This window comes from Alligator mississippiensis, chromosome 3 (genome assembly GCF_030867095.1).
Source record: "Alligator mississippiensis isolate rAllMis1 chromosome 3, rAllMis1, whole genome shotgun sequence".
Taxonomy (NCBI): Eukaryota; Metazoa; Chordata; order Crocodylia; family Alligatoridae; genus Alligator; species Alligator mississippiensis.
The window spans coordinates 135,528,174-135,555,624 of record NC_081826.1 but is presented as its reverse complement, the minus strand read 5'-3'; the positions used below and the strand labels follow the sequence as shown (position 1 = coordinate 135,555,624).

The 27,451-nt window shown below is 41.9% G+C and overlaps 2 protein-coding genes across 2 annotated transcripts in view; one reads left to right on the top strand and one right to left on the bottom strand.

The window, feature by feature from the left end:
- Nucleotides 1-492: 492 nt before the first annotated feature.
- Nucleotides 493-27,451, top strand: RIOK1 (RIO kinase 1). Its single transcript, XM_006270914.4, has 17 exons — nucleotides 493-577; nucleotides 1,947-2,148; nucleotides 3,305-3,395; nucleotides 4,297-4,366; nucleotides 5,829-5,871; nucleotides 6,958-7,050; nucleotides 8,725-8,837; nucleotides 9,008-9,088; nucleotides 10,720-10,806; nucleotides 11,471-11,608; nucleotides 12,144-12,247; nucleotides 13,509-13,615; nucleotides 14,928-14,993; nucleotides 16,644-16,763; nucleotides 20,057-20,110; nucleotides 21,924-22,073; nucleotides 23,413-27,451. Exons 1-17 carry the CDS (start codon nucleotides 507-509, stop codon nucleotides 23,521-23,523), a joined length of 1,701 nt encoding a protein of 566 aa, XP_006270976.1. The 5' UTR covers nucleotides 493-506; the 3' UTR covers nucleotides 23,524-27,451.
- LOC109284041 (uncharacterized) overlaps nucleotides 23,525-27,451 on the bottom strand; it is a 50,263-nt gene continuing 46,336 nt past the window's right edge. The window contains exon 3 of the mRNA XM_059724450.1: nucleotides 23,525-24,431. Coding sequence (XP_059580433.1) covers nucleotides 24,382-24,431 — 50 coding nt within the window. The 3' untranslated portion in view covers nucleotides 23,525-24,381. The remainder of the gene's footprint in view (nucleotides 24,432-27,451) is intronic.

The following is a 27,451-nucleotide window of genomic DNA, read 5'->3' as shown; positions in this document are numbered from 1 at the left end:
AGTGGCACGGAAGGGAATGCAGGGAGGCAAGGCTACAGCCCGACCAGGCAAGGCACCAGGTTCAGTAAGAAGTCCCAGGCTTTGAAGACCAACGTTACACCCCTCTTTTATTTGCGGGGCTCACAGCCTGCCCCCCCCCCCCGCAAGGAAGCAGCACCCCACGGCCCCAAAGCGCGGGGACGGGGACGGGAAGCTTCGCCCAGATGTGAACAGCTGCGGGCCTGGGGACAGCCCAGCTCCCGGCCATAGCGTTCCACAGGCAGCACCCACCAATTGGCCGACCGCAGAGCAGCGTTGCGACGCAATGGGCGGGCCCTCCGGTGACTGACAGAACCCTGCACCAGCCACGGGCCTTCCGGGCCTCTAAGCTCCGCCCCTTGTAAGGGAGGGTGGGCAAAAAAAAAAAGCGTGTTCGGCGTTCGCAGCTTTTTGGCCCTCGCGCGTGTCGTCCCGCGTCGGAGTCTGCGCGGAAGGCGCTGGTAGCTCGGAGAGGCGAGGCGCTGGCCATGGACTACCGCGCGGCGGTGATGAGCCGGGCCGTGCCGGGGCAGTTCGATGACGCGGAGTCCTCTGATAGGTGAGGGCCGGCGCTTCTCGGGCTGGGGCGCCTTAACGGATCCCGGCCGAGGGGCCTTAAAGGGGCCACGCCAGGGTTGGGGGGGGGGGGGGAATGTGAAACGCTCAGAGCGAAAGTCCTAAACAAAATAAAGCGTGTCTCAAGGAAAAGATGCTGTTTTGCTGGCGCGTAGGTAACACCCCAGAAGTCTTTTTGTCGGGTATAGAGCGCACAGCTGCTATACGTTACATGTATCGTGCAAGTGGTCAGCAAATCCTGTGGCAAATGTGCCGCCCCCCCCCCCCCCCCCCCCCCCCCCGGTGCCGAGTCACGATCACGCAGTTGGCTGGCAAATGGGTCAATGAAGTCCAGCTGGCTGCACATGCAAAATAGCACAACATTTGCTGAGGAATCACGATAAATGTAGCTCGGCCGGACTTGTGAAGTAATTGCCGCACAATTCACTGGCAAATTGCACAATAAATGTAGCCTGGCTGCACGTGCAGAATAGCAATCGCATGCAAAGCCTGGCTATAAAATGAGCTAATCAGCTCTGAAGTTATTGCTTGACAGTGTGTAACAGCTCTGTAGCTGGTTTCTATACTGCTTTCATTGGAAGGTGTAGCAGGCCCCAGAGGTTTTGGGGAAGGGCAGTGGAGAATGTTCCCTTCTTGTCCCCCTATTTCATAGCCTGGTTGGGGCCACACTTGGCTCTGTTGGAAACATGACAGACTACTGTGATCAGGCTCTGGTGCAGGAGGGCTTGTACCTCCCAGAAGACTCCTTTCCAGGGTCACTGCTTATAGAGCATGGTGGGTTAGTAGTTCAGGCCAGGTTATCCCTGAAAGCTTCCTGGAGGCCCCAAGTAAAGTCTTAGAATCATAGAAAATTAGGGTTGGAAGGGACTCAGGAGGTTGCATCTAGTCCAACCCCCTGCTCAAAGCAGGACCATCCCCAACTAGATCACCCCAGCCAAGGCTTTGTCTACCCACGTCTTAAAAACCTCCAAGGATGGAGAATCCATCACCTCTCTGGGTAACTTGTTCCAGTGTTTTACTACCCTCCTAGTGAGAAAGTTCTTCTTAGTATCTAACCATAACTTCCCTTGCTGCAACTTGAGACCATTGCTCCTTGTCCTGTCATCTGCCACCACTGAGAACAGTCCAGCTCCAGCCTCTTTCGAAAACCACTTTGGATAGTTGAAAGCTGCCACTAAATACTCTCTCAGTCTCCTCTTCTCTAGACCAGTCTTGTTGGAGAACTTCTCAGCTAAGCTCCTAACATGGCATAATACAGTGCGATAATAGGTTGGATAGCTATAGATTTTTTGCTGATTGCAGTAGAACACAGTTTGTGTGTAGATTGGTACATTGCTTTTTCTTTTTTTAAGTGAATATACACAGGACATCAAAACAACTAAAGAAGAGGCAATAAAGGTTGAAAATCAGCAGCCACATTTGAATGAGGAAGTGGACACTGATGAATTAGAGGATGACGACGACGACGATGAGGAGGATGAAGACTGGGACTGGGATGATGCAGCTGGGAGACTCACCAAGCGGCATGCTACTGTTGGAGGGTGCAACCCACAGGTACAAAAGACATTAATGAGACCCTAACAACAAATGGGACTGTCGGGGGCAAAATGCCGGTTTTATATGACCCCAAGAATAAATGCAGATCCAGTCCTCTCCTGACACTTGGAAGAAAGTGCTCTTCTGATATGTTTCTCTTCCTTACATGCCCAGAGTGTACCTGGTAAACCATATCCACTCTCTTCCCACGTCCCAGTGGTATCAGTCCCTCAGCCCAGTTGCCTGAATCTGTTGGTTGGTAACCATCTGGAGCCTCAGTCTCTCCTTTTCAAACCATCATGAACCCAGTCTCTTTTTCAGTACCCTCCTTATATATCTGTCCCTTCCTTCCCACTAGAAATAAAACAGTGTGCTTAACCTGCCCAGGATAGGGAAGCAATATTGTATTTGGACTGATGGTAATATAGGCAAAAAACTTTTGAGAAACACATCAGAGGTGAATGGTTTAGAAGGGAATTTGTCTTTGCCATACCACTCAGTTATAAGTACAATTTCAAAACCAGTTTCCTTTACACTTTGGGGCTTTGGCAGTGAAAGTAGAAAATGTCTCCTTTTCTTATTGGAGTACAAGCACCTCATCAGAGTATTTGGGAGCAGGGATAGTGTCATTGTTGTAGCAGGTTTGGCATGTGTCTGGTACTGGTTTTTGAGCTCTGGAAAAAAGTTCCTGGAAATTGGGAGTTAATGAGCATTTGAAATTTGGAGCTTGTGCTGAAGTGCTGGTGGGGAAGGGATGGGAATCAGTTTATCTGTGGCAAGCCAGGCATGCTTCTTTCTTCTCTCTTTGTGCCCTCTGCATCTCTCCCTTAGTGTTCCCTCCATCTCCCTGGGTGCTTTGCTTCCTGTTTTTCCTGATCCTCGTGTTCCTGTTCACTTTTTAGCCCCAAACTAAAAAGAATCCTACTGGGGTGGCACTTGGCTATTATGAATTTTTAATCTCCCCAGATGCTGGATTTTCTTAGATTATATCGATTCTAATTATATTCCCTGTCAATTTCCTGATATCCTCATTTACAAACAAATGTTAAGTGTACAGGTGGTTTAGATACATGATTATAATATTGATTTATTCTCCCCCTCCCCCAAAGCTACTGTATATATTTAGAAAGGCCATCTAGGGAAGGTGAATTATATAACAAATCCTTTGTTTCAGGCAAATAGACAGACCCCTAGTTGCAATTCAGCAAAAATGTCCACTCCTACAGACAAGGCTTTAAGAAAATTTGAGCATAAAATTAATCTAGGTGAGTATAATCCTATCATGTTTTATGGTACTAGGTATCTCTGACCTGCTGTTGACCAATTTTGAGTAGTTGTAGGAAGTACAGCTTCCTGACTATTCCCAGAGAGTTGAAAGGTTTAATATCTGGTGTTACCTTCAGACTTCATGTTGGCATAATATATTGTTTGTGAAGCTTTTCTCTGCCTTCAAAGCCGGAGGGTTATATGTGTCCTTCTGGCCTCCCTATGAGGTAACTCTTTTTTATTTTCACCCAAGAAACAACCTGTTTTGCAGTCCATCCAGCTACCATGCACATGTCCATGCAGTGATGGTAGTCATGTTGCTGTATAGCATACTATTGTATTTTGTACCAGTAAATTTATGTCTAGGTACATTTACTTTACTTAGCGTCTTTCATGCTTCAGGTAATCCAAAATGAGGAATTAGAGCAGTGCATTGAATTATTTTAGGCAAACACAACAGCTGTTACACACTTGGCCACAACACGATGGACATCATAATTGTTGAGAAGGGAAATCACAGCTTCCCTTCGATTACTTAACAGAAGGTGTTATTGCTTATGCTGGCTGTTGGGAAAACAGCCAGAGATGCATAACTTCTGAGAGAAGGACAGAGGGGTTTAGGAGTAACACATTGTCTGATGGATAGCATCTCTAGGCATCATTTCATCTTCAAAACAATAGCCATGTTGCTGTCCTTTATTTCTGGATTAGATCTCAGATGCGTACAGGATGCTAAATTAATATGTGCCCCTATGGTATATGTTTGAAAAACTTGATTGTTATCTGTATTGTTCTGTTCCTTGAATAACGTGTGTGAGCGATCTCTGGTGACAACAGAATTGCAGCTGCAATTTTGAATGTAGAAAACCTTTGATGTGCACTTCTGTGTGTGTTTTTCAGATAGGCTAAATCTGGACGACTCTGTTATAAACAAAGTCACAGAAAAATCTAGACAAAAGGAAGCAGACATGTGAGTAACCTGGGTGGCTGTTTCAACTTTTCTCTTGAATTTTCCAGAACTCGTATATGTTTAAATTCTTTTTTTCAAAAGAGCTATAGTTTGATCCACATTGCTGGATAAACTAAAAATAATTTCTGTGAGAAGTCTCTATCCATTCTCTGCATTACATTTTGAAATGTTAATGTTTTTCCTATAAAATGTGACTGTTTGCTGGGTTAATTTCCTATATCGTTGTCAGGACTTGATCCTGCTTTTGTCAAAGTAAACAGTAAATTTTGTTAACATTGATGGCCGTGGGATCAGGTGATAAAACAGAAAATACTATTGTCCCCCCCCCCCCCCCCCCTTAGCTAGAATAATAAGCCAGTTTTATCTTTCCTTTCTCCCTCCTCTTAAACTATGCTTCTTGAGCTGTAAGGTTAGGAAAATTATTGAGGAAGCTGTGGGTACTCCTCTTCATTTGATGACAGGGCAAATGAATGAGCACTCAAGTGTGTCTCAGACATATGAGTCTGGTACCAAGCAGGCAAGGAAATTTCCCACTTATGCTCAGAAGGTGCTTAGAAGGAAGAAACAAGTCTTCTTCAACAACAAAGGATACTGAGGGTAAAAACAGACATTGCCTAATTTTTATGGCAGCACAGATGGCAAGCAAATAGGCATCCCTACCATTTGTCACACCACATCAATGGCTGTAATGAAACGTAGTGAAAAATAATGCTGCTTTATTGTACTTCATTGATCCTGCACACCCCAGGAATTCTTATCCAGAATTCGGTCCTTCGGGCTGGAGCAAATGCCCAGCTTCCCCCCTCCCCCGACTTGCAGAGATGAGCTCCAGGCCCCAGGGAATCTCACGGCACCTTATTCAAGGGGGTGGTCCCCACTTTTGGAGACTCGCCCCAGGATCTCCAGGGACACATTTCTGTAAGCATGCCTCCGCATTGAGATCCAGATGGCCCTGTGCTTCTGTGTGAAGCACAGTTTGGCACGGGACCTGGTGCCAGTCCTTGCTTGGAGGCCCAAGACATTGGAAATTCCCCAGGTTTTGCATTGCCCCGCATGAGGACCTGTATCAACCTTTGCTTTCGCTTGAGGCACAGGTTGGTATGGGACCCAGCCCGGGTCATGCCAAGGAGGCAACGGGCAGTGAGAGATTCAGGGAATCCCCAAGCAAGGGGAACAGGTTGCCCATTGTCCTGCATCAGGCAATGTGTGTTTTCCCAGTTAAGTGGATTCAAATTAAGTGGATCAGCTGTGGACACATCCTACCATAGCTGATCCACTTCAACAACAACAACTGTTTTTCTCCTGAATTTTGTTTTGCGTAGGTGAAGCACCCTTGCTTTTGTATGCACTGAAACCTCTTCCTTTGTCACGGCCTTATGTTTTCTTTGACAGAAGAGAAACCAGGTCTATCACAGTAATAAGCAGTTGGATAGGATCACGTATTATATTTCTTCCCTTCTAGGTATCGAGTCAAAGATAAATCAGATAGAGCAACAGTAGAACAGGTAAGAAGGCTTAAATATATTAGCTGTTTTTGTTTGAAGCAATACCTGTGCTGAAATTTTGGGTACTCCGCACTTGGTGCTAAAGCTTTTTCTGGCTTCCAGGAGAGCCTCATTACATTCCATGTTTCTCTTTTTCTTGCCCAGCTGAACAAGCATATTTAAAAAAAAGAGATTGTGTTCATATTCAGTTGTTTTGGAGAGTGTCTTTATACTTCATATTATGATTTTGTTGTAATATTCAGCTGGGATCTTGTAATTTTGTAGACTTGGAATCTCATTTTCAGCTCTCCTTTAGATATGGAATTTTCCATGAAAATGATGAAATTGTCATTCCCCGCTTCCCCATCCCCTCCCCTCTTTTTTTCATCCACTTACCTTTGCCCCTAAGGCTAGGGTAAAACATCAAGGATGTCAAAATCCTATGGTCCCACAGGCCAGACAAGTGGTATGGGCCTAATCTGTTGGCTGGATTGGATTCAGACTGTCATGCTGCACCAGCTCCAGGCACTCCAGGGCCACACTGCATGTAGTGCCTGTTCTGGTTGCTCCAGGATGTGCCCTGGATACGGCATGGAGTGGACATGTACTGGAGTGGGCACTGCATGCAATGAAATCCAGGAGCAGCTGAAGAGGGTGGCACATGGAGCCATCTGGCACACCCTACATGCTGCCTGCAGGTCCACTTGAAACCTGTAGACAGTACTGACAGCTGGATAAAAGGACTTTGCGGGTCAGACCTTTGATGCTTCTGCCCTATATTGATCGCCATGTGCTGTTATGATTGTTTATTACATCATGGATTCTCTGAAATGTAATGCTTACTGCTAGTGCAGGTTGGAAGTAGCTCTCTTATAATGTTAAGATAGACCTAAGGGTGCATATCAAGCACCACAGATGAGAAGGAGCACGTTTTTCTTAAGCACTTTAAAGAAGTAACAGCATATTGTCTTGGTAGAACGCTGAGCTGCTATCATGTGGTTCAGTCAGTGCTATGATGCTATGGGTCCTTCAGGTCAAGATTGAGAATGGTATTAATAAGAAAACTTAAAGTAGTTATGCTGGCTTTTTAAAATTATTTACTTTGAGGTATTGGATCCAAGGACCCGAATGATCCTGTTCAAGATGCTAACAAGAGGTGTCATATCAGAGATAAATGGCTGCATCAGCACAGGAAAAGAAGTGAGTTTTGTTGCAAATGGCATGCTGTGGTCTTATTCTCATTGTGCAGGAAAATTGTAGTGTGCTCAGGAGGAGATAAAATCATGCTAGTAGCAAACATTTTACTAAGTTTTTTTTGACTAGCAAGAAGTTACAAATTATATTGATCAAGTTAACATTTTTTCTACTTTTCACTAATCATATGTGATGAGATTCAAAATACCATGCTGTTTAATAAGCAGAACTTGTAGAACTTCTACAAGCACTTGAAGTCCATCTAACATTTGTCCTGTTGAAATTCTTAATTTTTATTCCTTATGAATTTTGTCGCAGAACTACCTTTCTTGGTTAGCTAGTTCACATTACAGCAGTTTTGGGAGCTGACCGTTCTCGTGCACATGAACCAGTCTCCATTTCTATACAAAGATTGAATAACTCAGTATTACTGTGAATTTCTTTAAATTACTAACTGTTTACCACTTTTGCAAAAATACAGTCTGTATACTAGCACTATCAAATTGCATCACAAATACTTAAATTTATACGCCAGGAACAAATTACAGTTTTTTGATATCTTATCCCTGGACTGGGTGTTTTTCTTTCCCCATGTGTTCAATTCATTCATTATGAGTACAGTGGATTGGCATAAGACACCATTTATCTCATAGGCCATGTTTTAGGGACATCAGTTTTGCACAGTTCTCATGTTAGCGGTCTGCACAGAGGTGTTAATGCTTGAAGCCAAAGGCTAATTAATAGCAAAACTCCATTGAGTTTAGATCATCGGAGCCAAACGCTGCTTCTAATAATTCTACAGACCTCCTTACTGATCATTGCAGTGCTCACCCATGCACATGGTTCCTTCTAAGGCAGTTTGCCCACTCTCACAAGTAGAGATTTTCAGGATTGAGCTTGAAGAGTTGAGAACCAGCAGGGGCCAGGGAAACTCCTTGTCTTAGGATGACTCTTTTCCAGTTTTCTGTATCTGGGAAGCCTGTTGTAATTGTGGATAAGTGAAGTTCTCTACATACATATTTTTGTGCTTTCTACTTGCATTTAACATTGTTGTGCCATTCTGTGGCCTGATTCTCCATACCGCTCCCTGTGAAAGATACCCTATACTTGTGTGGAACCATGTTGACTATCATCATCACTTCATTCATGTGGGTGCTGGATTGAGGCCCAGAGATTTTTTTTCTCTTCTATAATTTGTTCTTAACTGTATATCAAACAGGTTGGATCTTGTTAATTGGGTAGAACATGTAGAACATTGGATATTGTTAACGCTGCTATTGTTGTTAATGTTCACAACTTTAATATCTGTACAGGTTTTAATGTAGTGCATTTTGCCTTACAAAAAATAAAGTAGTGTCTTCATGTGGTAGGTATAACTCTGGTCTCTGTTTGACTCTGGAATGCAAGACATCTGTCTCTTTGCAAACTTTTTTTTTTCCTTGCTAAAATCCTGTTTTTAAATAAGGAAGCCTAAAATCAATGAAGCAGAATTGCCCCTGTGGAGATCCCCTGTGTTACTTAAGAAGTGGGGAGGGAGACTGAGTTAATAACATCTTACTCTTCTGTTGCGTGAATTTGTGAATGTTTCTTAGGCTTTGGTATCTGCACTTTGAGCAGATTTCTTAACATTTAAATTGTTCTCAGGATCTTAATGTTGTTTCTATCCTTCTACCCCATTAGGCTAATGTATATCATGCCACTACAGCAGATGGAGAAAACAGAGCAATAAAAATTTATAAAACCTCTATTCTGATGTTTAAAGATCGGGATAAATATGTGAGTGGAGAATTCAGGTAAGTTGGAGTTGTTCTTTTCATAGTACAGTACTAACTCTCTCCAGCACTAGCTGGATTGTCCTACAGTTCTCTTCGTTTCTCTCGGGACACAAACAAAATAACCCAGCAATGTTGAAACTGTGATTGATTTTTTTTTTTTTTTTTTTTTTTTTTTTAATGTTTTTAAGATTTCGTCACGGATATTGTAAAGGAAACCCGAGAAAAATGGTGAAGACGTGGGCAGAAAAGGAGATGAGGAATTTAATAAGGTAATTTTTATGACTGACGACTTTTGTCACAGGAGGTAGAATAGAGATGTGCGTTAGCCCAATTAAATTGCACCTGCTTCAGTTTTTGGAAGCAAGAGCTCGCTTTGTCAGAAAGCTTATGCATCTCTGATTCATTCGATCTATAAGGTACATCTTTACCCTCTTTCTGCCTGACTTCAGACTAATACAGCTAACTCCTGTGACAAATTACTTGCTTTCTGCTATTGGCAGGAATTAATGTAGTTATGAGGTGATGTCAGCTCAATATCCCCCATAAACTGGGGATCAGTAGGACAAGAACCAACTTCCAGGGGAAGTGGTGCTGGCTCCTACCCTGGGGGTCTTTAAGAAGCGGCTCAATTACCTACCTGGCTGGGGTCATTTGAGCCCAGTTTTCCTCCTGCCCAGGCAGAGGGTCGGACTTGAAAATCTACAAGGTCCCTTCCAACCCTGATTCTATGATAAGGTGATAACATCTTCAGAACTGCTGTCCAATCCCAGCTTGGGTGACCAGGGGCACTTTTCATTCAGTGGCTGTTAATAGTCATTTAAAAGATTCCTTTTACACTTCTAATTGGCAAGACTGTATCTGGCCTGCACAGTGGCCCAAAACCCACAACCCTTACTTGGGCAAGATTCCTATTGGCTTCTGATAGGTAATGAGACATATTCCACGAGGAAAGACTACAAGGTTCAGCACTTGATATTGGGCTTTGAAATTCATACTCTTTTCTTATTAGGCTGGGAATAGCACACTTGTAACATTATACTTTCAGGAAATACATTTAGGCTTTCCATCCAACAAGCCTGTTTTTAGCAATTACCTTATTGTCTAAAGTGTGAAGCGAATAGTGATTCATAGGCACTGAACAAAGCCTGTGGAAGAATCAAGCTTGCATTAGAGTCCACAAGGTGAAGGAGCATTCCCTCTTTTCTACACTCATGGTCCCCAGATGAGGAAAGTGCCCAGGAAAGAGACCCTTGTTCACTGCCAGGGTCTGCAGCAGTGTCATCCATCACCTTCCGGACAGGGATTTCAGAGGCAGGTGATGGCTCTCAACACCTGATCCAGAGCCAGTAAAAATCAGTGGGATGAGCCTGCACACACTAATGGGCTGTGGGTCTGGCTTTAAAAAAATCAGCATGAAAGTAGTTTTTGTCTCTCCCCATGGAAGACATCAGTGAGACTTGTTTCTGCCCCATAAGCAGGGTTAAAACCAAATGGTGTGGGAGTTTGGAGTCTGAGGACTCCAAGTCTTGCCAAAACCTTCCTCAGAATGGGAAGATTGGAGATGAGATAATGAGAGCTAATGTTATTGTCAAGGGCCAGTTTCACCAATGACTTGTTTGAGTGATGCCAGCACTCTGCCCTCATCAATCAGTTATTGGCTCTTTCAACCTTTTGCAGGAACAGTGTTTTCCTATTAAGTTTTTTCAAAAGTTCCTCATTATTCAGTGTAATGCTAGGGGATTCTTTGTTCCCATGTCTCATTGGCGCTGTCCTTTGCAGGCATCTCTTCTGCTTGTTGATGCCACTTTTACAGTATGCTCTACCTCGTGCCTCTGCATAATGGCTCAGAGTCCTCCTTTCTTCTGATAGTTATGGGTTTTTTGTTGTTACAATTTTATAGATTGAATACAGCACAGATACCTTGCCCAGAGCCAGTTATGCTAAGGAGTCACGTGCTTGTCATGGGTTTTATCGGTAAAGGCGACATGTAAGTATCCTCAGAAAAGCATTGAGAACTTTTTATTTTTCTTCTCTCTAGGCCTAAATAAAGGTAGGTTTACAAAAATCTGAGTTTGTCTAGCACGCGGTATAGGTTAATGATGAATTGTGTGTGTTATCCTTGTATGCAACTGAGATATAAAATATAAAGTTTATTGATAGCTGTTGCAAAGGGTCTGCCTCCTTCTAAAGCCTGATCATTGCATCAGAAGAGCAAGTGAAACGCCTTTTGTTAGGAAGGGGCTGGGTAGGGTCATTCTGTACTTCTCTGACTACGGCTGGTGAAGATTTAATTATAAAGTCCAGAAAAGGTAGTGCAGGTTGTGGTATGTTTAGCCACGTAATTGGAAAGGCTCACTGATTATACCATGCAGAAAAGTTAATTTGGCATTTGTTAATGTAAAAACTTAACACAATATAGTGATGCAGCTTCTCTGCTGCTGTCAAATATTGTTATTTTATTATCTTTAGTGGAGTTGTGTAGCTAATGCTCATCTGCAAAGCAAGCCCAATATATTAAGTGGTTGGATAAATCACTGAGGTGCTGCTGCTCACAGTTAGAATGGATGAATTAAGTATTGTGGATAAAAAACAGAACAGGTGTAGGTAGTATATGATGGAAGAATTTATTCTGTTTCTCTTTTTAATCCAAGGCCTGCTCCTCTGTTGAAAAATGTTCAGTTATCTGACTCAAAAGCCCGGGAGTTGTATCTGCAGATCATACAGTACATGAGAAGAATGTACCAGGATGCCAGACTTGTTCATGCTGACCTCAGTGAATTTAATATGCTGTATGTTTTTAAACCTTCCTTTATTTTGTAATATTTAAAGTGTAGGTATTGGCAGCTTCTTTACATAATCTAAAGCTGTGCAATACTGATATCCCTTTAAAGGAGGGTGTTTTTTCCCTTTATAGATCTGCTTTTTAATATGTACAGACCTTTACCCACATCTCTCTGAAACAAATGTTTTCCAAGCTAAACTGAATATGATATTCAGTGGGGGGTTTTCCACTGGCTGAGGAATAAATAAGTGAGTTATAGTAGTGCTTGGGGTCATGTTGTAACTGATGGGCCAGAAAAATGTGAGAAGCAAGGATTTTTAAGTGAGCTATGGTAATTGTTTTCTAAAATTGTTTTTTGTGCTCTCTTCCAATCATATGAGTAATTTATTTGGAAAAGAAATCCTAAAACATGAAGTGAATTAAATAGCAAAACATTAGATTTATGTTCCAGGCTCCCAGGTTTGAAGCATTCTTTTTTTTTCCCCCAATGATAGGGTTTAAAAAAAAAACAATTGTGCTTATTCCTCTTGGTGTCTATCCAGATACCACAATGGGGAGGTGTTCATCATTGATGTATCCCAGTCAGTGGAGCACGACCACCCACATGCTTTAGAATTCCTCAGGAAGGACTGTGCCAATATCAATGGTGAGTAACCTATTGTTCAATTCCTCTTAATAGCTTGTTTCTTAAGGAATGTTAACTGTGTTCTCCCTCATGTTCTTTAAAATATGACACAGCATTAGTAGAACAAGAAGAATATTGTTAATGTTCACCATGGTAATATCTGTACAGGTTTTAATGTAGCACATTTTTCCTTACACAACAATATTTAAATTAGCATCTTCATGTTGCAAGTATAACTTGGCTCTGGAGGGCAAGAAATCTGTCTCTTTGCAAACATTTTTTCCTTGCTGAAACCCTTTTTTATTTTATTTATTTATTTTTTAAAATAAGGAAGCCTAAAATCATTGAAGCTGAATTGCTTCTGTGGAAATACCTTTTGTTACTTTGGGATGGGGGAGAAGAAAAGGGAAGTGAGTTAGTAACATCTCACACCCACTGTTGCATGGACTTGTGAATATTTCCGTTGGCATCTGCACCACCCACTCTATTGTCTCTAAATGCTACACACCATGTTTCAGAGATGTATGTGGTAGCTGTGTTGGTTTGAGACCAAAAGAAATGCAAAAATCTAGAGCTCTTGATTCCAAAATAATAAAAACTGTGTTAGGTTTTCTTATCTACTTGGAGTAGTAGCCTTAGATAAGATTAGTCTGGCTACTCCCTAGACAACGTTGGTTTTAAATTGTACGTGGAACTTTATTTCCACCTTCAAACTTCAAATTTAGTTAGGATTGGCATCTTCAGCCAAGTAAGTATAAGCCTTGGCAAACTACCTTTTAGCCCAGGATTTGTACCATATGTTATATGAAACATTAGCATGAACTTGGTATGTTCCTCAGAAGACGTCTCTAATGATTCTTGGTTGAAGTCCAGACCTGCAAACTTTACTATCTTGTATCAAAAAAGTTTAATCTCAGTGCTATTAAAACCACTAAATCCTTTGTGAAAGCATCGCTTTTTCCCTGTTACTTTTCTATTGATTTGTGATCTATTCTGATCCCACTTAAGTCCTTTTAGGATTTGTTCCATAGTTTCACTAGGAGCAGAAGGGAATTCCAAATGTTCAAGCCTTATTCAACATTCATTGAGTCTGGGAGATGTGCAGTTTTGCATTTCACATGGCTAGGAACTATCTGATAAATGACCCTAGTGGGGTTCTATAAGCTTCCTAGCATATTCCCCAAAACCAGAGAAACATTACCCTATATCTAACCTTACTTAAATGCACACATGCATCCCTCTGTGACATATATGTTAACTTTATTTTCCTGGTTCCTGGCAGATTTCTTCCAGAAGTACGATGTTGCAGTGATGACTGTGAGAGAACTGTTTGAATTTATTACAGATCCTTCCATCACAAGTGAGAACTTGGATGCTTATCTATCAAGGGTAAGGCTGGGACTTGTGCATGGAGATTTAAGGAATAAAATGAAACCTAGGTCTAGGTCACCCATTTTGTTTTAATCCAGAACTGTGCTTCCTGTCTGGAGACAGTATGTTGCATAAAGAAGCAGCACCCTACAAAGAGCCTAACATTAATTTTAACACAAACTACAGTTCATGTGTCCCTTTCTGGTTTGTGAGGGGTGTTGAGTCTGAGTGGGGCAAACTTTTTAAAGTGCAACAAGTTCAGCTCAGTGCTGATTGATCCAGCTGGGGAAAGGAACACATTTATCACAGGAGGAAGTGAATGTGCTGGCTTCTATCTTGGCAGCTGAAGTATTGTTGGCTGGACTGAGTTACTCGCTGTCACTGAGCATGCAAGTGGCACAATGTCTTTCCTCACCTACTTTCTTGCTGTTTATTTAACCTTGTTCAGATTCAAGCAAAGGGTGCATTTAAACTCTCCCAGGCCTCATTTGTTGTTCCATCAGGCACTAATGGGGTGGTTTTCAACTTCCTTAGATTCAAGGCAGCGCTTGGAAAATACTAGCTTAGTTTTCACTTGTTTTTTTAACTACAGAAAAATAATAAAGCACTTCTTCTGCCGCAGAGAGCTCAAAAAGATCACAACGGGTTAGAATATTTTTAACACTCTGGATTCTTATTTGAAATATCTGGGTTTATTCTGTGAATTATAATTTGTGTACCTAACTGTGCTACCATTGCATGGTACCATATGCATGTACCACACAGCCTTCTACTATAGTCCTGGATCCACCCACGCATGCATGGGAGCATGGTTACCAGGGCCCTATTCTCCTACTCTATTGCAGGGACTGCTGTAACTTGATCCTATTTTGGACTGGAAGTAGTGTAGAGAACGGTAGCATAACTGATAGGGAACAACCAGGGACGCATCCCTGGATGCCACCTTTTGAAAGGGGGAGGGAGATCTAAATAGCCAGAGCCATTGTTGCAGTTGACTGCTGCCACTGTTGCTGCTGCTGCAGCCGCTGCTGCAGCCACTGCTGCCCACGTGTCAGTGGCCCTGGGTACATGTCCTCTTGTACTCAGTAATAGATTGTAAGCTAGTACTGGATTTAAGTGGATGTATTGTTCAGAAATGTTCACCATTAGGTGTCGCTAAAAGCATGACAGTTGGAAAACTTCAGGTGTTTTGCCTGAGTGGCAGAGAACAGCTTGCAGGTGGGTAGAATGGAAGCAGAGAAATGCAGATAGGGACAGCTTGATGAATTTTCCAGGATGAGATATGTGATTAAAGAGTGAGGGTTTTATAATGCCTGTTCTATTTCTATAGGCAATGGAAGTAGCATCCCAAAGGACAGAGGAAGAAAGGTCCAGTCAAGATAAAGTGGATGAGGAGGTAAGCAAAGAATCTTTTTTTTTTTTTTTCCCTTCCATGAGATGACTTTTAATTTTATCCTTTTTACAACATTATACATTTTCTTTAAAGCTTTATTTTATACACAGAATGTTACATTTAAGACATTGGTAGGTCCTAAACTAATTGAGGAGGTTTTAAGGTATTAAATGATGTTTCATTCAAAACCTCTCTTACGATATCTTCCTTCCTATCTATCTTTTTTGATCAGCATTGCTTATATCATTACAATATTTCCTAATCTAGCATGGTTGTTCAACTGGTTCTGCAAGTAAGATATCACCAGAGACCAAACTAACAGTGAAGAGGCAGAGTGCAAAAAATCTTCCAATCATATTTACATAATCTCAAAGAATAAAGCACAGTGAGGATTTTGGACTTAAATAGACTTCCCTTCCCCTGCCCCCTCATTATTCATATTGATGTAAAAAAACAATTCTGCTCTCCTTTCCCTTTCCCTAGATTTCAGTTTAGTTCTAATTAGTATGTGTTGTTTTTCTTCCTTTTATTTTTGATGTAGCGGTAGTTAACGTGGATTGGTTGCATTTGCATCATTGAAGATGTATGCTGTTCTGGAAATGTTTGGCATGCAAAGCATAGGACAAGGCTATTATCTGAATTGATTACTAAAATTTTCAACAGCAAAGCAACAGATTAAAATAAAGGGGGTTTAGCAACAGTGGGCACTTTGTACCAGCCTAGGATGTAGAGCGAGGACATGTTTTGGGCCTTTTGCTGCTAGTCTTCTTCTAAGCAAAATGCCTGATCTTGGGAGTTCGGGTCTGGCAGGTGTGGCACATGCTCAGTGCCCACTGAAATCAGTAGTGCTGTACGCATTCAAACCTCTTTCTTTCCTCTTAGATTTCTGCAGGTTGCAGCTTTCACCTCTGGCTTTTGCTCTGGCCCCTGCAGAGGCCACAAAGCCTGCCAAGTATCAAGGAGATCGGTGCAAGGGTTCTGGGGCCCTGCACCTCTAGCTGCTGACAGGCAAAACTTGTGACATGGGTGCGCATCAAACTTGGTACGCATCATGCTCTCAGCAGAAGCTACCAACCCTGCAAGTTTCATCTAAATCAGACAAAAAACAACAAAGTTATCGATATTTCATTGATTTCCCCATTATACCCTATGGCCGGATCTCCAAAGTGACTCCGAAGCTGCAGAGCCAATTCAGTCGAATCCAAGCAGGAAACTGATCCAGAGCTCCGAATCAGATCGCTGGCATCCAAATCGGCTGGATCCGAAGCCAAATCAATAGCTGCCTATTCACACAGGCCTATTGGTCAGGCAATAGCATATATTCTAAAAAGATCCTAATGTGGTGTTAGGATAAATGGGTTGTGTATTCATAGACCCACTACAACAGAGAGACAATTTCTTGCCAGTCAGGTATTCCAAGGTGGATAATCTAAATTATGGCTGCTGTTTGAGCCCAGAAGATCATCAGAATAACTTATAAAAAACACACAATGAAGACTTTCTTGCATTCAAAAGGTTGTCTAACTATCTCAATTATGCAGGTAGTCCAATAAACAATATCACCCTAACGAATCCTTGCCTCTTACAGTGAAGAGGAGTAATCAGCACAAGATGGGAATTAATACATATACTTGTTTCTTTTCTCTGTACTAGGTGTTTAAGAAAGCTTACATACCTCGAACCCTAACCGAAGTTAAAAACTATGAAAGGGATGTTGATATCATGATAAAACTGAAGGAAGAGGATATGGCATTAAATGTTCAGCAGGATAACGTAAGTAGACTTTCTGAATTACTTTGTACAGCTTGAGTTCACAAAACAAGATAAACCAAGGCAGTTTCATTAACCATGGATTGTTATGGAAAGTCCCCAATGACTCTTATCTTTCTGTTTACTGGTGACTGCTAGTTCTATATCAATGCATTACCCTTACCTTAAAGAAAAAATGTACACGGGTAACACTAGCACTTCAGCAGTCGTGATTGCAGACATCACCTTTTCTTTTTAAGTGGATGTACTGTAGTTTTCAGTTGCCTGGCAAAAAGATCCATTTGGTTTCATAAATCCTGTATATAAATTAATATACTACTGGGTTGTATGACAGCAGTATTGCTTGCAAATCAAGGGAAGTGATTCTTCCAGTCTGGTGTACATAAGGCCACACCTGGAGTGCTGTGCCCAGTTTTGTGTCTCACATTTCAAGAAATGTGGACAGACTAGGAAGAGTCCAGTGGAGAGACAAAAATTTAGGCTGAAAAAAGCCTGGGGCTGGAGGGGGGAGATTTGATAGCAATTTTCAAATGATCTGAATCATGGAATCATAGAAAATTAGGGTTAGAAGGGACCTCAGGAGGTCATCTAGTCCAATCCCCTGCTCAAAGCAAGACCATCCCCAACTAGATCATTCCAGCCAGGGCTTTGTTGAGCCAGGCCTTAAAACCCTCAAGGATGGAGATTCCACCACCTCTCTAGGTAACTCATTCCAGTGCTTCACCACCCTGCTAGTGAGAGAGTTTCCTAATATCCACCCTAAACTTCCTTTGCTGCAACTTGAGACTATTGTTCCTTGTTCTGTCATCTGCCATCACTGAGAACAGTCTAGCTCCATCCTCTTTGGAACCACCCTTCAGGTAGTTAAAAGTTGCTATCAAATCCCTCCTCAGTCTTCTTTTCTGCACACTAAATCCGCCCAGTTCCCTTGGCCTGTTGTCAGAAGTGTGTGTCCCAGCCTTCTAACTATTTTTGTTGCCGTCTGCTGGACTCTCTCCAACTTGTCCACATCCTTTCTGTAGAGAAGGGCCCAAAACAACACAGTACTCCAGATGTGGCCTCACCAGTGCAGAATAGAGGAGAATAATCACTTTTAGTCATCTGGCAATACTCCTATTAATGCAGCCCAGTATGCTGTTAGATTTCTTCACACCCAGGGCACACTTTTTGCTCATATTTAACTTATTGTCCATTGTAACCCCCAGGTCCTTTTCTGCAGTGCTGCTACTTAGCCAGTTGGTCCCCAGCCTGTAGCAGTGCATGGGGTTCTTCCGTCCTAATTTCAGGTCTTTGCATTGGTCCTCGTTGAACCTCATGAGGTTTCTTTTGGCCCAGTCCTCCAGCTTGTCTAGGTCACTCTGAATCCTAACTCCAGCATATCTACTACTAGCCCCAGTGAGGTGTCATTTGTCACATATTCCAGCTCATTAATTAATATACTGAAGAAAACTGGCCCCAGGACTAACCCCTGGAGCACTCCACTACTGACTGCCAACTAGACATCGAGCCATTGATCACTACCTGTTGAGCCTGATGATCCAGCCAGCTTTCTGTCCACCTTACAGTCCATTCATCTAGCCCATACTTCCTTTGCTTGCTTGCAAGAATGCTATGGGAGACCTATCAAAAGCTTAGCTAAAGTCAAGGTATATCATGTCCCCTGCTTTCCCTGCATCCACAGAGCCAGTCATCTGGCAATCGGCTTGGTCAGGCATGACTTGTCCTTGGTGAAGGGCAGTTAGAAAGAAGATGAAGATAAACTCTGTAGCTGAAGGGGACAGGATTGGGAGAAATGGTCTCAAATTGAAACAAAGGAAATTAAGATTGGAGATTAAGAACTTCTTCACTATGAAAGTGGTCAAGTGTTAGAACTGGATACCTAGAGAGGTTGTGGAACCACCTTTCCTTGAAATTTTAAAGAAAGATGCTTGACTAGCTTCGTTTAATCAGAAATGATCCTGCCTTGAGCAGGATGACCTCCAGACACCCCTCCCAACCCTACTTTTCTGTGGTTTTATAAGCTGGTATCTGGAACCTAGTAGTGGGAATCAGTGGTCACATGTACACAAGATGCTTACTGCACCATAGCTTGTTACTACTGCACGGTAGTATCGCCAGGCATGGACAGTGATGAAATGCTGCTGCACAGTAGTAACAAGCTGCTGTTCAGTAAGTGTCCCCAAGCAACCATGCAGGGACACTACTGTGCAGTCATGCTGGTTATTGCGTAGTCATTTAGTATTTGGTTATGCAAGTACTAAGTGACTGCAGTAACAACTGCAGCCAGCATCTTGTGTAGATGTGACAAGTGAATACTTATTTCCAGCATTTGCTGCACTGTTGAAGACTTAGGTGTTGTTCTCATTTACACACAGTAAAGTTAACGTTCATCCACTGACTTTTCTTTACCTTATTACTCGCACAGTAAGTGTTTGCAAACGGTAGACCACATAGTCTGTACCACTTGTTCTCAACCTTTTTAGACTCAAGGCATCCCTTAGAACATGCCAGCTTTTAGCTTCCACTCTCTTGACTACAGAAAAATAATACAGCAATTCTTTTGTTACAAAGAACTTGGACCACACCAGGTCAGAATGACTTTGATATTGTGGAGTCCTATTTGAAATCTCTGAGTTTATCTTTTGAATTGTGGGTAGGTGTTTGCACACCTAATAGTGCTAATATTGCACCTCAAAGTGCCATGACATGCTGGTTGAGAATCACTGGTATGTACTGATGGCAGTGCCTCTGAAGCATAGAATCTCTTCCTCCCCACCTCCCTCAACTTCTACCTTTTTTAGTTCTTTTATCCTGCTCTCTCTCGAGTGGGGACTCTTTCTACATGTTTGAACAGTGTCTAACCTATCTTGTACATAGTTGCAATAGAGGCTAGTATTAGTAAGCCAAAACACCAGGCCTTCCTTGGCTTTATGGGAAAGACTTGTATTTTCTTCCTCATATCTTCAGTAGATGTTTTCTCCTTATGAAGACTTATAGAAACAAATCATAATCCTAGATGTATGGTTTCTTAAACCTGATACATTAAATCTGTCACCTGTGCTCAGAGAGGGGTGTTTGTGTACACCTAATCTGTTGCCTGTGTTCAGAAGCACATGTGTGTTTGGAGGAGGTGGGGAGGGAAGGGAAGAGGAGGGAAAATAGTGGAAACAGTGATGCCTGAGGCTGTAAGAAACATATTTTCTCTGGTTGCCAGTTTTAAAATGATGAGGTTTTGGGGGGGTTGGGGTTTTTTTTGTTTTTTTTTCAAATAGATTTTCATATATTTGTCTCTCTAGATTCTCTACCAGACTGTGACAGGAATGAAGAAAGACTTATCTGGTGTTCAGAAGGTAAAGAGGATATCATTGCTGTTTTATGCAAGATGAGGCGAACTTTTTCAAGGAACCGTTAGATGGCTGTTATAGGCAGAGCCATCTGGCCAGACCTACATTTAGGGTGTGGAAAATTGATTTCCCATTGCAGAAAACTTACTTAATATGATGCATGGCATTATCACTAGTACTGTTGCATTTAATGTGACTTATGTTGTAATTGTTGTGCCTAGAGCAGGGGTGTCCAACTCCATCAGGCTTTGAGGGCAGGATGAGGGTCACTGGACTAATCTGCAGCCTGAACTGGGACTGACCTTCCTGTGCAGTGCCTGCAGCAGGCAGTACAAGGGTAGGTCTGAGACACTGCACACAGTGCATGCCCTGTGCTAATGTGTACACAGCAAGCCCCGGGCTTGGCCCATGCTGCATGCTACACACAGGGATGCACTGAATGTGCATACTACATATAGGCATGGGGCCAGCATGGGGTGCATACTGCACGTGACACCTCGCCAGACCATCCCTGCACGCTGACTCTGGTGCAGCCCAATCCATACCAGCTCCATAACCATCATGCCCCCTGAAACATGTCCCTCTGGCTGCATGCAGGGCATGCGATGCAAGGTCCAACCCACGTGCTTCATGCAGCACCTGGGGCTGTTGCCAGCATGTGGAGTCTGTCTAGAAAACCACGGACCAAACTGTACAGCTCCACAAGCCACATCCAGCCTACAGGCTACATGTTTGACACCCTTGACCTAGAGTGACTATGCAGAATAGAGAGAGGAGGTTAGCCATGTTAGTCTGAAGACTGGCAGAAAGCGGTACAGATGTACTCTCTAGACTAAATCAGACGTGTAAGCTTCCCTAAGCCAGCGCTCACTTTTTTCATGAGCAGGAGCATAGCATCTGGTAAAGTGAGTTCTTTCTCACAAAAGCTAACTATACCAGTGATGCATAAGTTCATAAGATACATCTCTACCTTGCCTTGTGCAGAGTAAGACTTAGTATTATCTAATGCAAGTGTTGCACTACAGTGCTTCAGAACACAGTGGATAAAAAGTATGCATAAGTAATATTTCAGGCGATGCAGATATCCCACTGCTGGAAGTGCCATCCAGGACTTTTCAGTTTGTGGAAGCTGTACACAAATACAGCCCTGGTGACCTTGACTAAAGTACAAATATAACCACATGAAGGGACTAGGTTATAAAATGATCTCCAGTAAAATCTTTAAAAAAATAAAAACAAGTCTTTCTTAGACTACAAAGGAAAAATGCTTTAAGTATGTAGGAGGGAGTTGATAACAGTGCAACTGCAATGTAACTAGACCTTTATAACACGGGAGTATTTTTTTTATCATTATTATTATATGCTGTACCTTTTGTGTTAAATTTGGATATTTTCTTCTCATTTTTCCATTATTCCAGGACCCAGAAGTGCATTACAGTAAAAGCCCTGTTACCTGGCTTTTTACTAACTGGCATTTCTCTTAACCACAATTTCTGGCTGGCCGAATATTGGGGGGGGGAGTTTGCACACAGCAGCTACCAGCAGTGCTACCCACCACCCTGCGCTGCCACACAATGGCTGCCACCACCCCCCGCTCCACATGTGGCTGGTAACCCCTATGCCTCGTGTAACCGGCATTTTTAGATTACCAGTACCCTCCCATCCCCCAGCTATGCTGGAAAACAGGGCTTTTACTGTATTTTAAGTAACTGAAGCTGAAGGTTTGTTTTCTTAGAGGTTATGCCACTTAGTGTTACATCTACTTTTTTTATCTGATACTGAATTGTAAAGCAAGAAAATCCATGTGTGTATTCTATAGGTTCCTGCACTCCTTGAAAAAGAAGTAGAGGAGGAAGCAAACTCAGATTCAGAAGACAGTGGCAGTTCAGAGGATTCCGATTCAGGCTGCAAAGAAGAGGGAGAGCTCCACCCCAAAGATCAACCCACTGAATCTGGCCTCGATAAAAAGGTTAGCTAGCCTGGAACTCTGTGTTGTCTCCTTTCTGTTCAAATGATCATATCTTTTTCTTCTGGGGGGCTGGGGTTTCTACTGCATAGTGGGAACAGCGAAACATATAATTTATTATTTTAAGTTATTTTGATTGTGGAAAAAGAGCAGGGAGTGAATTTCCGTAACCAAGTTGGTTGTTCCCTTTCGCTGCTTATGTTGTTTGTACAGAGTGCTATTTAATGTACACATTCCTACCTATGCCAAAAGCTAGAATAAATAAAGTTTGGGCAGGGAACTCCAAGGGATGTTGGGAACAGTATCCAAAACATTCAGAGAACAAGGCAGTTCTTCAGTTTCTCCAGTTCCTCTTTTAAGACTTGGGCTAGAAAGAGGGTGAAGGGCCATGTTCCACTCAGTTTGTTGAGGGACATATTTTAGATCTAGTGGCCAGTGACTTATGCAGAGCTAGTGTGGAATCCAGCCCTTCCAGGAGCAAGAGTGTAGACTCCCTCTTTGCATCTGTTTGATGGCTTTCCCTACATTCAGTACATAGGATCCTGCCATAGAATAGGAATGCTCTGTGAATTCTCATAGGGGGCTGCAGATAATTTCCAGTGGAGTGGATATGATGTACTCTGGTGAATCTGTACCTGGGTTGCAATAGGCAGGGGCTTGCGTTGCTATAGAATGGAGAGGCCTTGTCATTTCTGACTGTCATATATTCCTTGGCCTTTGCTGTAAGAGTAGAATGGGCTGTGGGTTCTTCATGGTATTCACCAGAGCTACAGTCTGCCTACTTGGATTGCTTATTTGGTTTAAATTAGATGAGGTATCATTCTCTGCCTGATTTTGAATTGCTTGAGTGTGGTGGTTCAGGATCCCCTCACTCTGGCTCTGGTGATTTTTTTTTTTTTTTTTTTTTTTTTTTCTCAAGCTGCTCCATTCTGAGCTAATTGTAAGTGATGGATCAGTGTCCTTTGATCCATAGCAGCCTGCATTGCAGTATTTCCAGTCTGGAGGTTGGAAAGCCATGCATCCAGTTCCTGTTTTAGTTTTATTGATGAAATAGTATGCATTCTTGCCTCTCTCCTAATCTGTTTTTAGGGATTGCATTTATCACAAATTCCTGGCTTGAAATGCTTTTGAAGTTTTGAAATGTCAACCCCGATTTGAATTCTATGGTTCAGACTCATCTCCAGCAATCTGGTGTTTTAATTTTCTGATATGGGGTTTGAAAGATAGAAACAAAGGTGTTTAACTATAACCTTTTGTAACGCTAACATATCAGATGTTGTCTGCCTGCTTGTAATCACCAAGAAACATTATGTTAAATGAAGCATTTGTCACTTTTTCATAGGAAAGGAAAAAGATGGTTAAAGAAGCCCAAAGAGAGAAAAGGAAAAACAAAATCCCAAAGCATGTGAAGAAGCGGAAAGAAAAGACAGCAAAAATGAAGAAAGGCAAATAAATCAGCTTTGATGTTTTAGTAGCAAGGTGGAAATTACAGCTGATTGGTCTCCTTCAGTTTTTTATATTTTTACTTTGTGTTGAGATAAACTCTGAATTCACCTTGATTGTGGGTTTTTGATGGGATGCAGCGTGTACTGCAGACTGGATTGAGTACTCCTGTGTATATGTAAAGCCTTTACCGTAATGTGGTAGCTCTTGTTCCACTTTGTGAGCTGTGCAGAAGAGGGAAATTCTTTATGGTATTAACCCAATACAAAAGAAGAGAAATATGCAATTTTGTATGTTTCTCTTTCAAGCAGAGGAAAATCTAAATAGTGGTATGGATATCCAGTTTTATGCCACTGACATCATGATCTGCATTTTTCATTCTTGTAGGGCCTGAAGATAGGTCCACAAATCCTTATTCAGATGCCTGCATAAGAGTCTGATCCCAGTAAATTTCAGTGGCAAAACTGCCATTAACTACTATGGATTTTACTTTGAATACCCTCTTTTTCCTGCTTCCCACCCCCACCTCCCAAGGTACTAGGTGCTATGAATGATAAGCATCTCTGAAAAACCAAGCTGCATATTTAGGTCTCTAGATATGAGGTCAAGTACCTGGTATTAGTGACCGCTGAAGTTTTAAAAATGTTGATACAATTTTTAAGTACTTCAGTGAGAAATTCTTTACCAGCTAAGACTCATTTCATACGCTTAATGTCAGCTGACTGCCAGCTGCTAAGAAGTGTCATCTCTTCTTTAGCTTCTAAGAATTCTTCAGTGTCAATGGCTAACCCATTGCAGCTGTCTTTCAGTGCTCGTTGAGTCTTTTAGTGGTACAATTTTAACATCCAGATGTTCATCTTTACTGAGGTTACAACTTAAACGGTGGCTTCTTTGTTCCTGTGGCTTTGCACCATCCATCTATGAAAACAAAACTTGTTATATTGTTGCTAAAATAATATTTCAAAATACAAGCATAATGCTTTGTTACCAGTATCCTTTTAAAAACAGATTTTAATCGGGTTCTAAAGCCCAATTAACATGACGCTTAAGCAGATGCGGTACAAAGCTTATTTAATTAAAGTTGCTTTCATTCTCCCCTCTGGCTAAATGAATAACACAAATATAAGCATTTGGTTCAAACAACTGTGCTGCATTATATTTTAAGTTTGTAAATGATGCTACGTTTTCATTAAAAGCACTTGTCGTGTGCCACACACAGGTATGCTGCAAGGTAGCCACTTCTGATGCAGAGTCCTCGGTACCCACAGCTCCTATTCTCCATTGACTCAGATAAGCAAGGCCTAAAAACTTAGTCTGTTCAACTTGCTGTGCTTCCATCTCCTGCAAACCAAGCTCTGTTAAGAGGTTTCATGCGGGGCACCCTTTCCCCACTGAGAATTTAGGCTAAAATCTTGAATGGCATCCAAGAGGAGTAAACATAAGTGATGTCTACACTTATACTATCTAGAGTAACAGTGTGCTTGGGATATTACCCCTGGGATTCAAGATGTGAGCCAACAGCTAACCATCTGGACTTGTGGAATTGGGGGGGGCTTTCCCTAATGGGCATATTGTTTGCATATAGTTGAAGACAGTAGGTTTTTAAAATTCCTTGCTGCTATACTCGAGTGTGCCATGTGCTTCGTTGAGGGAAAGTTGGGTGCTGGACTTAACAAATCTGACCTGACTTGGCTTGGGAATTTATATGACACTCCAGTTCTACATGAGTTAAGCCAGGTCATATTCCATCTTGCTCAAGTATATGAAAAACAACACAAAACATGGTTGGGTTGTCTTGCTCTTTACTTTCTGCCTCTTGGCATTAAGGCTAAGATAAAAGTGTGTTACAAAAGTAGAGGCTTTGGTGGCTTAAGCAGGGTGAAATAGGATCATGCTGAAGCACCTGAAGCCAATTGAACTAGAGGTGGAATAAAATCTGGTCCCTTGCCTTACCAGTGGTTGTGTCTTGTAAATTCAGTTGTCATATAAAGACAGGTTTGGGCTGGGTATCAATGCATGGCTTCTCTTGCAAATTAGATACAGGCTCTGTTTGTTTAACTGTTGCACAGATGCACTGGAAGGTAGAGGCGTGCAGATGACTTCTCCCTGGCAAAGCCAGTAAAACCAGCTTTGCATATAAGGATGTGCCGATGTGAAGGTTTCTGCTATGCTGAAATGATATTTAGATGAAACAATGCAAAACTAGCTCTGACTGGCCTCTGTTGTACTGCTGCATGCTTGCTGCTGGCAGCAGTCATTCATTCAAAAGCCACACCTAGAATATTCCAAAAAAGAAACGAGCCTTAATGTTTTAAGAAACCATAGCCTGTCCTGTAATCTATCACCAACAGCTGATGGTGAGGGCAAAGGATTAAAGGAGACCTCTCAGTAGTCCATTTGCAGGTACAGATATTTCCACAGCAGGAGAAAAGTGAACATTCAGTCATGTCTGTAAAAGTGGTGCTTGCAGTCCACTGGGTGGTATGAAACATGACACACAGGCCAACTGGCTCTTCCAGCCCTGCCACCTCCTGCTCTGCAGAGCCTAACCCCCTCCGGTTCAGCTGCAGAGAAGATTTAACAATGCCAGGGGGAGGGGGAAAGCATGCCAAGGCCTTTTCACCCTATCGCCTAACTGCCCAGTTTCGCTCCCCACTACTTGAAAAGGGAGCAGAATGAGGTATTGGGCCCTTAATTATTCAGATGCAACAGTGATAGGGAGAAATAAAGCGCCTAGATCACCATTTTGGTGATTATTCAAAGAGATGATAATTTTATATATCGTGTGTGGCTTCTCTCACATATTAAATACAGACTGGGTTTATTTAACTGTTGCACAGACTAAATGATTATATATAATAATCTTAGAAATGAAATGGGAATTGCATGTTTCCTAGAAAATTTTTCTTCTGTAAAAAAAATATATATATACACACATACATATATATGTATAGCATATTCCCTCTGAGAGCTTAAATTTCCATCTTTAAAGCAGCATTTGATTTCCATAGTGAAAAGAAGGTCCTCTAGTCTAGCAGCTAGTTTTAATTTCCTAGTATGACTGTTTGTTTTTAACTTGTGATCATTTTTACTTCCTCTAGGGGGAGGCACAAGTTCTTGATCCTAATATGCTGGAAACAATGTATATGGGCTGCACTTGGGGAAGTTTTTTATCTGCAAGGGTTTTGCTTTTTTTATTTAGTTGTAGCCCTTTGAAAATCCAGAGATTAGTTCTGTTGTCTTAAAGAAAGTGAAACACTATTCATTCTATGGGACCTTGGTGTGAGGATTACATATTCAGATCCAGTATAATTAAGAGTGAATGCAGGCTCGGTTTTGACATGTACTTCAAACATGCCAATGCTGCAGTGCTTGAGTCTTGTTAAACTGGTTTAGACTAGTATAAAAAGAACAAGCCCTTTTCAGAAGATGAATTTGAGTCCAGACTTTGATTTTAACACCCTGAAGTCTGTAGGTTTCAGATATAAAGTCTTCAGGTCTCTGTTAGCGAATGAAAAGTGGTAATAAGGTTTGAAATTGCAAATATGTAGATAATTTATTAAGTATGTGTATATGCTTACTCATTCTCTAATTGTATGATCAAACAGAGAGACTTTGTGTCCATACGACAGCTCTCAGAGCAAAAGAACGCAATGCTAGGATTTGGGGGATACAGTCCACAAATTGCAACTTTCTGTGCAAGAAACTAGCAAATGATCCCTGTGCCCTGATCTTGAGTAATGCACATGGCTCCCATGCTACAGTGTCCTGCAAGCCCCCAATATTTGACTGTTGCTTATTTACGCACAGTTAGTGAACAGTCTTAGGGCCACATGTGTCAAGCCCTCATCTGTCTGCTCTTTGCAGAGCTGGTTTTGTGATACTTTTTTCATAAAGAAGCATTTAAAATTTAAACAATAAAAACATGTTTAAGTTTA

Coding starts and splice junctions, on each gene's coding strand:
- RIOK1 (XM_006270914.4), top strand. CDS start 507: ATGGACTACCGCGCGGCGGTGATGAGCCGGGCCGTGCCGGGGCAGTTC. Junction 2,149..3,304: donor TTGGAGGGTGCAACCCACAG/GTACAAAAGACA, acceptor CCTTTGTTTCAG/GCAAATAGACAGACCCCTAG. Junction 11,609..12,143: donor CTCAGTGAATTTAATATGCT/GTATGTTTTTAA, acceptor GTGTCTATCCAG/ATACCACAATGGGGAGGTGT.